General features: G+C 43.0%; 2 protein-coding genes and 1 pseudogene across 3 annotated transcripts; all 3 read right to left on the bottom strand.

The window, feature by feature from the left end:
* Positions 1–497: 497 nt before the first annotated feature.
* LOC309689793 lies at positions 498–4,194 on the bottom strand (annotated as a pseudogene). Its single transcript has one exon. The product of its transcript is annotated as an uncharacterized misc_RNA (transcript).
* Positions 4,195–6,035: 1,841 nt separating this feature from the next.
* On the bottom strand, positions 6,036–8,748 carry LOC309689794 (uncharacterized protein). Its single transcript, XM_082506456.1, has one exon. It carries the CDS (start codon positions 8,169–8,171, stop codon positions 6,039–6,041), a length of 2,133 nt encoding a protein of 710 aa, XP_082362582.1. The 5' UTR covers positions 8,172–8,748; the 3' UTR covers positions 6,036–6,038.
* A 1,841-nt stretch (positions 8,749–10,589) lies between these two features.
* LOC309689011 (uncharacterized protein) lies at positions 10,590–12,648 on the bottom strand. Its single transcript, XM_082505141.1, has one exon. The coding sequence runs from the start codon at positions 12,639–12,641 to the stop codon at positions 10,593–10,595; it is 2,049 nt and encodes a 682-aa protein (XP_082361267.1). The 5' UTR covers positions 12,642–12,648; the 3' UTR covers positions 10,590–10,592.
* Positions 12,649–13,045: the final 397 nt, after the last annotated feature.

A 13,045-nucleotide genomic window follows, 5' to 3' on the forward strand; every position in this document is an offset into this window, starting at 1 on the left:
CCCAGCAGACCACGCCATAAAAGATAGCAGAAGCCACAACAGAGTCATAGAATTTCTTCAGGAGTGGGCCCTCCACTCCAAACGACCTGCGTCTCCGCAGCAGGTACAGCCTGCTCTGCCCTTTCCTGTAGAGGGCGTCTGAGTTATGAGTCCAGTCCAGTCTATTGTTCAGATGAACACCAAGGTACCTGTAGCTGTCCACAGCCTCAATGTCCATACCTTGGATGTTCAGTGGTTGCAGTGGAGAATGCTTGTGCCTGCGGAAGTCTACCACCAGTTCCTTGGTTTTACTGGCGTTGATCTGGAGGTAGTTCAGCTGGCACCAGTCCACAAAGTCTTGGGTCAGACCTCTGTACTCCTTGTCGTCCCCATCAGTGATGAGGCCGACTATTGCAGAGTCATCAGAGAACTTCTGCAGGAAGCACTGGGTGGAATTGTGGGAGAAGTCTGCAGTGTAGATGGTGAAGAGGAACGGAGCCAGAACCGTTCCCTGTGGGGCCCCCGTACTGCAGACGACCCTGTCCGACACACAGCCCTGAGTCCTCACATACTGTGGTTGGTCGGTGAGGTAGTCCAGGATCCAGGTAGTGAGGTGGTGGTCCACTCCAGAGTTCACCAGCTTGTCCTTTAGAACCGAGGGAAGAATGGTGTTGAAGGCACTGGAGAAATCAAAGAACATGATTCTCACAGTGCTTCCAGCGGTCTCCAGGTGAGCGAGGGAACGATGTAGGAGGTGAATGACGGCATCAGGGCTTTTAACAGGGCTTTTAACTATGTCTGAGGTGACATCATGACACTAACCTGCTGCCCATCATTAGCAAAGTTGTAATGATGGGCAGCAAAGATGAGGAATGAATGGTGCACAATTGTTATATGCAAGTTTTTAGAAAGCTCGTGGTTAACCCAAGAGTATTTTGTCACAATATCAAGAAGAGTAAAGCTTCAATGTCAAGAATAGATAGGAATATAGGGAATTATATATTTTTATTTAAAGACAGGACTCACATGTTTTCATTTCTAGTCTTTAAAACCTGTCTCTATCCATCTAGTATTAAATCTTTCTGGGAAACAAGTATGTATATTATGCACACACACAAACACACATGCAGCTATTACCTATTTCTTGTTTTTATACCTAAGATGAATTATTGTTGAATGAAGACATTTTTCAAACAAATGTAAAATGTGGGCAATTGTGTTTATTGGGTAAAGGAAAAGGCAGAAGGGGGGGAAAGGATAGAAAGAATGAAAGAGAGAGATGAGAGAAAACCCCAACAATCCCCTCTGAGCAAGCAGCAGGCGACAGTGGATAGGAAAAACTCCTTTTAAAGTGAAAGACACCTAAAGGAGAAACCTATGGCAGAACCAGGCTCAGGAGGGGGCAGTCAACTGCCGGGACTGGTCGGGGGGTGAGGGTGAAAAAAGAAAAAGGAGGGAGGGGAAGGGGGGAAATGAAGATGGAATAGAGGTGGAGGAAGACGAGGTTACATCAGGTGAGAAGCAGCAGTGCCCCTCCTCCAGAACCAGTGGAAGCGTTTTTTCTTCTTTTTCAGATACTCTTCCACCAGCACTTTTTTCTCAATGATGAGGGTTTTCAGCTCATCGATTGTTTCTGCGTTTTCTTTCTCAAGTTTGTTGCATCTTTTCACCATGTCTTCTAATTGTTCTTGTTTTTCTTTAAGCTTGTCTTTCAGTTCTTTAACTGTTGCCTCCTCTATTCGCTTTGCCTTGTGCACATCTGTGTGCATGTCTTCCAGCTGCTGGTTTCTCTTCTGGATTTCTTGAAGTCTACACTGCAGGTCTTTATGTGTTTTCTGTTGTTCTTGCTTTTGCGCCTGGATTTCAGTGTTTTTGTACTTCAAGGTCTTAGAAAGTTCCTCAAGTTCGGTATTTTTTCTCAGCATCTCATTGATGCTACTCTGCATCGCTGAGCATTGTTTTTCCAGCTTTTTCTTTTCTTCTTCCAGTACAGTTGATTTGTACTTTGTTTCGTTATACAATTCTTGGAGTGCTTGATTTTTCCTCTGGAGATGAAGTTTTTCTTCTTCCTGTTGTATTTTCTGTTGGTCTTTTTCTTGAAGAAGCTCTTTATTTCCGTGCACTTTTTTATCAAGCCTGATTTGGAGCGATCGGTGTTTTTCCTCCATCTCGTCAAGCTTGGAGTCCATTTCTTTCTGTTTCATTTCCAGTTTCTTCTTGTCTTGAAGCAACTGTTGACTTTTGTGCAGAGTTTTGTCATGTTTCACCTGCAGCGCTTTGTATTTTTCCTCCATGGCTTGGAGTTTGCTCTGCAGGTCTCTCTGCTCTACGGGCTCTTGTTTCTTTTCTTGGAGGATCTCCTTATTTCTCTCCAGAGCTTCATCAAGCATTACTCGCAAGCCTTCATTTTGTTTCTCAATGTTCCTCAGCTTGCAATCCATTTCTTCCTTTTTTATTTTCTGTTGGTCTATCTTGTGAAGAAACTCTTTATTTCTCTCCAGAGCTTCATCAAGCATCACTTGCAAGCCTTCATTCTGTTTCTTGATGTGCCTCAGCTTGCAATCCATTTCTTCCTTTTTTATTTTCTGTTGGTCTTTCTCGTGCAGAAACTCTTTATTTCTCTCCAGAGCTTCATCAAGCATTACTCGCAAGCCTTCATTTTGTTTCTCGATGTTCCTCAGCTTGCAATCCATTTCTTCCTGATGTATTTTCTGTTGGTCTTTTTCTTGAAGCAGCTCTTTATTTTTGAGCAGTGTTTCCTCAAGAGTTAGTTGCAGCATTTTCAGTTTTTCCTCCAAGACTTCAAGCTGGGAGTCTGTTTCTTTCTCCAGCATTTCTTGTTGCTCTCTCTCTTGAATGAACTCTTTATTTCTGTGCACTGTTTTCTCAAGCTTGATTTGGAGCGATCTGTGTTTTTCCTCCATCTCGTCAAGCTTGGAGTCCATTTCCTTCTGTTTCATTTCCATTTGCTTCTTGTCTTGAAGCAACTGTTGACTTTTGTGCAGAGTTTTGTCATGTTTCACCTGCAGCGCTTTGTATTTTTCCTCCATGGCTTGGAGTTTGCTCTGCATGTCTCTCTGCTGTGTGGACTGTTGCTTCTCTTCTTGGTGGATTTCCTTCAGTTTTTCCAGAGCTCCATCAAGCTGTTCTTGGAGCTCCTGATTCTTCTTGAGCATTTTATCCCCTTTAATGCTCTCTTTTTTCTCATTTTGGAGCAGATCTTGAATTTTTTCTAGAGCTTCATCAAGCTTTTCTTGGAGCTCGTGATTCTTCTTATCTTGGAGAGCCCATTGTTTCTCCTCAATAATACCTTCCCTTTCCTGAAGCTGGTAGGATAATTTTTCTAATTCAGCGCTCTTTCTCTCATTTTCTTCTGTCAGGATCTTAATCTTTTCTCTGTTCATGAGATTTTCCTTCTCCATTTCTTCCAATCGCTTTTCCTCTAATTCCACCTGTTCATCCCAAGGAAGAGAGCTGATGTAAGGGTCTAGGGACTCATACCATGGAATAGAGCTGGGGTCAGCTTCTTGTCTTTCTTGCTCTTTCTGAGACATGTTGGAGTCTGTATACCGTGAGTACGAAAAGTATCCAGATGTTTGAAAATGCTTTACTGGTGAACGTTTGAATGCTGCTAACATAAGTGCTGCAAATAACGGACTGAAAGTTGTACCTCCTCACCCCTATTTATGGATTCAGAAGCCTGTGACATCACAATTCCATAAGCCAATGAGGTTGTCACATGACATTCTAGAATGAGGTCATGTTTTTGTATGAATTTTTTAAATAACATCAACATTCCGTAAGCCAATGAGGTTCTTACATGACTTTTGAATGAGGATAATTATTTTGTGTTAATCGACATAGCCTGCTGCAGCTCAGAGCTCGTGAGCTCAAACGATCCTCCAACCTCAGCTTCCCGGTAGCTTGGATTACAGGCACGCGCCACCGCACCCGGCGAGAAGCAGCTACGTTAAGATAAGATAAGATAAGATAACCTTTATTAGTCCCACACGTGGGAAATTTGTTTTGTCACAGCAGGAAGTGGACAGTGCAAAAGTTATGAGGCAAAAATTAGAATACAATAAGAATAAATACAGTACACAACTGTACAGAATAGAATAAAATAAAATACTATATACAGTAGAATAAAATAAAATAAATATACAATAAGATAAAAATAGAATACAAATACAAATACTATATACAACTGAGTAAAAATACAACGATGACAGAAAGGATTATTGCACTTAGTATTATTGCATATGTATGGATGTGTGTGCTTGATCAGTTAAAGTCTTTATTATGGAGTCTGACAGCAGTGGGGAGGAAAGACCTGCGAAATCTCTCCGTCCCACACCGTGGGTGCCGCAGTCTCCCACTGAAGGAGCTGCTCAGTGCTGTCACAGTCTGCTGCATGGGGTGGGAGATGTTGTCCATCAGGGATGACAGCTTAGCCGCCGTTCTCCTGCATGTCACTCACCACCTCCACTGGGTCCAGAGGGCATCCTAGAACAGAGCTGGCCCTTCGGATCACCCTGTTCAGTCTCTTCCTGTCCCCAGCAGAGATGCTGCCGCCCCAGCAGACCACGCCATAAAAGATAGCAGAAGCCACAACAGAGTCATAGAATTTCTTCAGGAGTGGGCCCTCCACTCCAAACGACCTGCGTCTCCGCAGCAGGTACAGCCTGCTCTGCCCTTTCCTGTAGAGGGCGTCTGAGTTATGAGTCCAGTCCAGTCTATTGTTCAGATGAACACCAAGGTACCTGTAGCTGTCCACAGCCTCAATGTCCATACCTTGGATGTTCAGTGGTTGCAGTGGAGAATGCTTGTGCCTGCGGAAGTCTACCACCAGTTCCTTGGTTTTACTGGCGTTGATCTGGAGGTAGTTCAGCTGGCACCAGTCCACAAAGTCTTGGGTCAGACCTCTGTACTCCTTGTCGTCCCCATCAGTGATGAGGCCGACTATTGCAGAGTCATCAGAGAACTTCTGCAGGAAGCACTGGGTGGAATTGTGGGAGAAGTCTGCAGTGTAGATGGTGAAGAGGAACGGAGCCAGAACCGTTCCCTGTGGGGCCCCCGTACTGCAGACGACCCTGTCCGACACACAGCCCTGAGTCCTCACATACTGTGGTCGGTCGGTGAGGTAGTCCAGGATCCAGGTAGTGAGGTGATGGTCCACTCCAGAGTTCACCAGCTTGTCCTTTAGAACCGAGGGAAGAATGGTGTTGAAGGCACTGGAGAAATCAAAGAACATGATTCTCACAGTGCTTCCAGCGGTCTCCAGGTGAGCGAGGGAACGATGTAGGAGGTGAATGACGGCATCAGGGCTTTTAACAGGGCTTTTAACTATGTCTGAGGTGACATCATGACACTAACCTGCTGCCCATCATTAGCAAAGTTGTAATGATGGGCAGCAAAGATGAGGAATGAATGGTGCACAATTGTTATATGCAAGTTTTTAGAAAGCTCGTGGTTAACCCAAGAGTATTTTGTCACAATATCAAGAAGAGTAAAGCTTCAATGTCAAGAATAGATAGGAATATAGGGAATTATATATTTTTATTTAAAGACAGGACTCACATGTTTTCATTTCTAGTCTTTAAAACCTGTCTCTATCCATCTAGTATTAAATCTTTCTGGGAAACAAGTATGTATATTATGCACACACACAAACACACATGCAGCTATTACCTATTTCTTGTTTTTATACCTAAGATGAATTATTGTTGAATGAAGACATTTTTCAAACAAATGTAAAATGTGGGCAATTGTGTTTATTGGGTAAAGGAAAAGGCAGAAGGGGGGGAAAGGATAGAAAGAATGAAAGAGAGAGATGAGAGAAAACCCCAACAATCCCCTCTGAGCAAGCAGCAGGCGACAGTGGATAGGAAAAACTCCTTTTAAAGTGAAAGACACCTAAAGGAGAAACCTATGGCAGAACCAGGCTCAGGAGGGGGCAGTCAACTGCCGGGACTGGTCGGGGGGTGAGGGTGAAAAAAGAAAAAGGAGGGAGGGGAAGGGGGGAAATGAAGATGGAATAGAGGTGGAGGAAGACGAGGTTACATCAGGTGAGAAGCAGCAGTGCCCCTCCTCCAGAACCAGTGGAAGCGTTTTTTCTTCTTTTTCAGATACTCTTCCACCAGCACTTTTTTCTCAATGATGAGGGTTTTCAGCTCATCGATTGTTTCTGCGTTTTCTTTCTCAAGTTTGTTGCATCTTTTCACCATGTCTTCTAATTGTTCTTGTTTTTCTTTAAGCTTGTCTTTCAGTTCTTTAACTGTTGCCTCCTCTATTCGCTTTGCCTTGTGCACATCTGTGTGCATGTCTTCCAGCTGCTGGTTTCTCTTCTGGATTTCTTGAAGTCTACACTGCAGGTCTTTATGTGTTTTCTGTTGTTCTTGCTTTTGCGCCTGGATTTCAGTGTTTTTGTACTTCAAGGTCTTAGAAAGTTCCTCAAGTTCGGTATTTTTTCTCAGCATCTCATTGATGCTACTCTGCATCGCTGAGCATTGTTTTTCCAGCTTTTTCTTTTCTTCTTCCAGTACAGTTGATTTGTACTTTGTTTCGTTATACAATTCTTGGAGTGCTTGATTTTTCCTCTGGAGATGAAGTTTTTCTTCTTCCTGTTGTATTTTCTGTTGGTCTTTTTCTTGAAGAAGCTCTTTATTTCCATGCACTTTTTTATCAAGCCTGATTTGGAGCGATCGGTGTTTTTCCTCCATCTCGTCAAGCTTGGAGTCCATTTCCTTCTGTTTTATTTCCAGTTTCTTCTTCTCTTGAAGCAACTGTTGACTTTTGTGCAGAGTTTTGTCATGTTTCACCTGCAGCGCTTTGTATTTTTCCTCCATGGCTTGGAGTTTGCTCTGCAGGTCTCTCTGCTCTACGGGCTCTTGTTTCTTTTCTTGGAGGTTCTCCTTATTTCTCTCCAGAGCTTCATCAAGCATTACTCGCAAGCCTTCATTTTGTTTCTCAATGTTCCTCAGCTTGCAATCCATTTCTTCCTTTTTTATTTTCTGTTGGTCTATCTTGTGAAGAAACTCTTTATTTCTCTCCAGAGCTTCATCAAGCATCACTTGCAAGCCTTCATTCTGTTTCTTGATGTGCCTCAGCTTGCAATCCATTTCTTCCTTTTTTATTTTCTGTTGGTCTTTCTCGTGCAGAAACTCTTTATTTCTCTCCAGAGCTTCATCAAGCATTACTCGCAAGCCTTCATTTTGTTTCTCGATGTTCCTCAGCTTGCAATCCATTTCTTCCTGATGTATTTTCTGTTGGTCTTTTTCTTGAAGCAGCTCTTTATTTTTGAGCAGTGTTTCCTCAAGAGTTAGTTGCAGCATTTTCAGTTTTTCCTCCAAGACTTCAAGCTGGGAGTCTGTTTCTTTCTCCAGCATTTCTTGTTGCTCTCTCTCTTGAATGAACTCTTTATTTCTGTGCACTGTTTTCTCAAGCTTGATTTGGAGCGATCTGTGTTTTTCCTCCATCTCGTCAAGCTTGGAGTCCATTTCCTTCTGTTTCATTTCCATTTGCTTCTTGTCTTGAAGCAACTGTTGACTTTTGTGCAGAGTTTTGTCATGTTTCACTTGCAGCGCTTTGTATTTTTCCTCCATGGCTTGGAGTTTGCTCTGCATGTCTCTCTGCTGTGTGGACTGTTGCTTCTCTTCTTGGTGGATTTCCTTCAGTTTTTCCAGAGCTTCGTCAAGCTTCTCTTGGAGCTCCTGATTCTTCTTGAGCATTTTATCCCCTTTAATGCTCTCTTTTTTCTCATTTTGGAGCAGATCTTGAATTTTTTCTAGAGCTTCATCAAGCTTTTCTTGGAGCTCGTGATTCTTCTTATCTTGGAGAGCCCATTGTTTCTCCTCAATAATACCTTCCCTTTCCTGAAGCTGGTAGGATAATTTTTCTAATTCAGCGCTCTTTCTCTCATTTTCTTCTGTCAGGATCTTAATCTTTTCTCTGTTCATGAGATTTTCCTTCTCCATTTCTTCCAATCGCTTTTCCTCTAATTCCACCTGTTCATCCCAAGGAAGAGAGCTGATGTAAGGGTCTAGGGACTCATACCATGGAATAGAGCTGGGGTCAGTTTCTTGTCTTTCTTGCTCTTTCTGAGACATGTTGGAGTCTGTATACCGTGAGTACGAAAAGTATCCAGATGTTTGAAAATGCTTTACTGGTGAACGTTTGAATGCTGCTAACATAAGTGCTGCAAATAACGGACTGAAAGTTGTACCTCCTCACCCCTATTTATGGATTCAGAAGCCTGTGACATCACAATTCCATAAGCCAATGAGGTTGTCACATGACATTCTAGAATGAGGTCATGTTTTTGTATGAATTTTTTAAATAACATCAACATTCCGTAAGCCAATGAGGTTCTTACATGACTTTTGAATGAGGATAATTATTTTGTGTTAATCGACATAGCCTGCTGCAGCTCAGAGCTCGTGAGCTCAAACGATCCTCCAACCTCAGCTTCCCGGTAGCTTGGATTACAGGCACGCGCCACCGCACCCGGCGAGAAGCAGCTACGTTAAGATAAGATAAGATAAGATAACCTTTATTAGTCCCACACGTGGGAAATTTGTTTTGTCACAGCAGGAAGTGGACAGTGCAAAAGTTATGAGGCAAAAATTAGAATACAATAAGAATAAATACAGTACACAACTGTACAGAATAGAATAAAATAAAATACTATATACAGTAGAATAAAATAAAATAAATATACAATAAGATAAAAATAGAATACAAATACAAATACTATATACAACTGAGTAAAAATACAACGATGACAGAAAGGATTATTGCACTTAGTATTATTGCATATGTATGGATGTGTGTGCTTGATCAGTTAAAGTCTTTATTATGGAGTCTGACAGCAGTGGGGAGGAAAGACCTGCGAAATCTCTCCGTCCCACACCGTGGGTGCCGCAGTCTCCCACTGAAGGAGCTGCTCAGTGCTGTCACAGTCTGCTGCATGGGGTGGGAGATGTTGTCCATCAGGGATGACAGCTTAGCCGCCGTTCTCCTGCATGTCACTCACCACCTCCACTGGGTCCAGAGGGCATCCTAGAACAGAGCTGGCCCTTCGGATCACCCTGTTCAGTCTCTTCCTGTCCCCAGCAGAGATGCTGCCGCCCCAGCAGACCACGCCATAAAAGATAGCAGAAGCCACAACAGAGTCATAGAATTTCTTCAGGAGTGGGCCCTCCACTCCAAACGACCTGCGTCTCCGCAGCAGGTACAGCCTGCTCTGCCCTTTCCTGTAGAGGGCGTCTGAGTTATGAGTCCAGTCCAGTCTATTGTTCAGATGAACACCAAGGTACCTGTAGCTGTCCACAGCCTCAATGTCCATACCTTGGATGTTCAGTGGTTGCAGTGGAGAATGCTTGTGCCTGCGGAAGTCTACCACCAGTTCCTTGGTTTTACTGGCGTTGATCTGGAGGTAGTTCAGCTGGCACCAGTCCACAAAGTCTTGGGTCAGACCTCTGTACTCCTTGTCGTCCCCATCAGTGATGAGGCCGACTATTGCAGAGTCATCAGAGAACTTCTGCAGGAAGCACTGGGTGGAATTGTGGGAGAAGTCTGCAGTGTAGATGGTGAAGAGGAACGGAGCCAGAACCGTTCCCTGTGGGGCCCCCGTACTGCAGACGACCCTGTCCGACACACAGCCCTGAGTCCTCACATACTGTGGTTGGTCGGTGAGGTAGTCCAGGATCCAGGTAGTGAGGTGATGGTCCACTCCAGAGTTCACCAGCTTGTCCTTTAGAACCGAGGGAAGAATGGTGTTGAAGGCACTGGAGAAATCAAAGAACATGATTCTCACAGTGCTTCCAGCGGTCTCCAGGTGAGCGAGGGAACGATGTAGGAGGTGAATGACGGCATCAGGGCTTTTAACAGGGCTTTTAACTATGTCTGAGGTGACATCATGACACTAACCTGCTGCCCATCATTAGCAAAGTTGTAATGATGGGCAGCAAAGATGAGGAATGAATGGTGCACAATTGTTATATGCAAGTTTTTAGAAAGCTCGTGGTTAACCCAAGAGTATTTTGTCACAATATCAAGAAGAGTAAAGCTTCAATGTCAAGAATAGATAGGAATATAGGGAATTATATATTTTTATTTAAAGACAGGACTCACATGTTTTCATTTCTAGTCTTTAAAACCTGTCTCTATCCATCTAGTATTAAATCTTTCTGGGAAACAAGTATGTATATTATGCACACACACAAACACACATGCAGCTATTACCTATTTCTTGTTTTTATACCTAAGATGAATTATTGTTGAATGAAGACATTTTTCAAACAAATGTAAAATGTGGGCAATTGTGTTTATTGGGTAAAGGAAAAGGCAGAAGGGGGGGAAAGGATAGAAAGAATGAAAGAGAGAGATGAGAGAAAACCCCAACAATCCCCTCTGAGCAAGCAGCAGGCGACAGTGGATAGGAAAAACTCCTTTTAAAGTGAAAGACACCTAAAGGAGAAACCTATGGCAGAACCAGGCTCAGGAGGGGGCAGTCAACTGCCGGGACTGGTCGGGGGGTGAGGGTGAAAAAAGAAAAAGGAGGGAGGGGAAGGGGGGAAATGAAGATGGAATAGAGGTGGAGGAAGACGAGGTTACATCAGGTGAGAAGCAGCAGTGCCCCTCCTCCAGAACCAGTGGAAGCGTTTTTTCTTCTTTTTCAGATACTCTTCCACCAGCACTTTTTTCTCAATGATGAGGGTTTTCAGCTCATCGATTGTTTCTGCGTTTTCTTTCTCAAGTTTGTTGCATCTTTTCACCATGTCTTCTAATTGTTCTTGTTTTTCTTTAAGCTTGTCTTTCAGTTCTTTAACTGTTGCCTCCTCTATTCGCTTTGCCTTGTGCACATCTGTGTGCATGTCTTCCAGCTGCTGGTTTCTCTTCTGGATTTCTTGAAGTCTACACTGCAGGTCTTTATGTGTTTTCTGTTGTTCTTGCTTTTGCGCCTGGATTTCAGTGTTTTTGTACTTCAAGGTCTTAGAAAGTTCCTCAAGTTCGGTATTTTTTCTCAGCATCTCATTGATGCTACTCTGCATCGCTGAGCATTGTTTTTCCAGCTTTTTCTTTTCTTCTTCCAGTACAGTTGATTTGTACTTTGTTTCGTTATACAATTCTTGGAGTGCTTGATTTTTCCTCTGGAGATGAAGTTTTTCTTCTTCCTGTTGTATTTTCTGTTGGTCTTTTTCTTGAAGAAGCTCTTTATTTCCGTGCACTTTTTTATCAAGCCTGATTTGGAGCGATCGGTGTTTTTCCTCCATCTCGTCAAGCTTGGAGTCCATTTCCTTCTGTTTTATTTCCAGTTTCTTCTTCTCTTGAAGCAACTGTTGACTTTTGTGCAGAGTTTTGTCATGTTTCACCTGCAGCGCTTTGTATTTTTCCTCCATGGCTTGGAGTTTGCTCTGCAGGTCTCTCTGCTCTATGGGCTCTTGTTTCTTTTCTTGGAGGTTCTCCTTATTTCTCTCCAGAGCTTCATCAAGCATTACTCGCAAGCCTTCATTTTGTTTCTCAATGTTCCTCAGCTTGCAATCCATTTCTTCCTTTTTTATTTTCTGTTGGTCTATCTTGTGAAGAAACTCTTTATTTCTCTCCAGAGCTTCATCAAGCATCACTTGCAAGCCTTCATTCTGTTTCTTGATGTGCCTCAGCTTGCAATCCATTTCTTCCTTTTTTATTTTCTGTTGGTCTTTCTCGTGCAGAAACTCTTTATTTCTCTCCAGAGCTTCATCAAGCATCACTCGCAAGCCTTCATTTTGTTTCTCGATGTTCCTCAGCTTGCAATCCATTTCTTCCTGATGTATTTTCTGTTGGTCTTTTTCTTGAAGCAGCTCTTTATTTTTGAGCAGTGTTTCCTCAAGAGTTAGTTGCAGCATTTTCAGTTTTTCCTCCAAGACTTCAAGCTGGGAGTCTGTTTCTTTCTCCAGCATTTCTTGTTGCTCTCTCTCTTGAATGAACTCTTTATTTCTGTGCACTGTTTTCTCAAGCTTGATTTGGAGCGATCTGTGTTTTTCCTCCATCTCGTCAAGCTTGGAGTCCATTTCCTTCTGTTTCATTTCCATTTGCTTCTTGTCTTGAAGCAACTGTTGACTTTTGTGCAGAGTTTTGTCATGTTTCACCTGCAGCGCTTTGTATTTTTCCTCCATGGCTTGGAGTTTGCTCTGCATGTCTCTCTGCTGTGTGGACTGTTGCTTCTCTTCTTGGTGGATTTCCTTCAGTTTTTCCAGAGCTTCGTCAAGCTGCTCTTGGAGCTCCTGGTTCTTCTTGACCATGTTTTCCTGTTTTATGCTCTCTTTCTTCTCCTTTTGGAGCAGATCTTGAATTTTTTCTAGAGCTTCATCAAGCTTTTCTTGGAGCTCGTGATTCTTCTTATCTTGGAGAGCCCATTGTTTCTCCTCAATAATACCTTCCCTTTCCTGAAGCTGGTAGGATAATTTTTCTAATTCAGCGCTCTTTCTCTCATTTTCTTCTGTCAGGATCTTAATCTTTTCTCTGTTCATGAGATTTTCCTTCTCCATTTCTTCCAATCGCTTTTCCTCTAATTCCACCTGTTCATCCCAAGGAAGAGAGCTGATGTAAGGGTCTAGGGACTCATACCATGGAATAGAGCTGGGGTCAGCTTCTTGTCTTTCTTGCTCTTTCTGAGACATGTTGGAGTCTGTATACCGTGAGTACGAAAAGGATCCAAATGTTTGAAAATGCTTTACTGGTGAACGTTTGAATGCTGCTAACATAAGTGCTGCAAATAACGGACTGAAAGTTGTACCTCCTCACCCCTATTTATGGATTCAGAAGCCTGTGACATCACAATTCCATAAGCCAATGAGGTTGTCACATGACATTCTAGAATGAGGTCATGTTTTTGTATGAATTTTTTAAAATAACATCAACATTCCGTAAGCCAATGAGGTTCTTACATGACTTTTGAATGAGGATAATTATTTTGTGTTAATCGACATAGCCTGCTGCAGCTCAGAGCTCGTGAGCTCAAACGATCCTCCAACCTCAGCCTCCCGGTAGCTTGGATTACAGGCACGCGCCACCGCACCCGGCG

The sequence above is a fragment of the Aulonocara stuartgranti genome, assembly GCF_965226115.1.
Source record: "Aulonocara stuartgranti genome assembly, chromosome: 15".
In the NCBI taxonomy this organism is placed as follows: Eukaryota; Metazoa; Chordata; class Actinopteri; order Cichliformes; family Cichlidae; genus Aulonocara; species Aulonocara stuartgranti.

Coding starts and splice junctions, on each gene's coding strand:
- LOC309689794 (XM_082506456.1), bottom strand. CDS start 8,171: ATGTTAGCAGCATTCAAACGTTCACCAGTAAAGCATTTTCAAACATCT.
- LOC309689011 (XM_082505141.1), bottom strand. CDS start 12,641: ATGTCTCAGAAAGAGCAAGAAAGACAAGAAGCTGACCCCAGCTCTATT.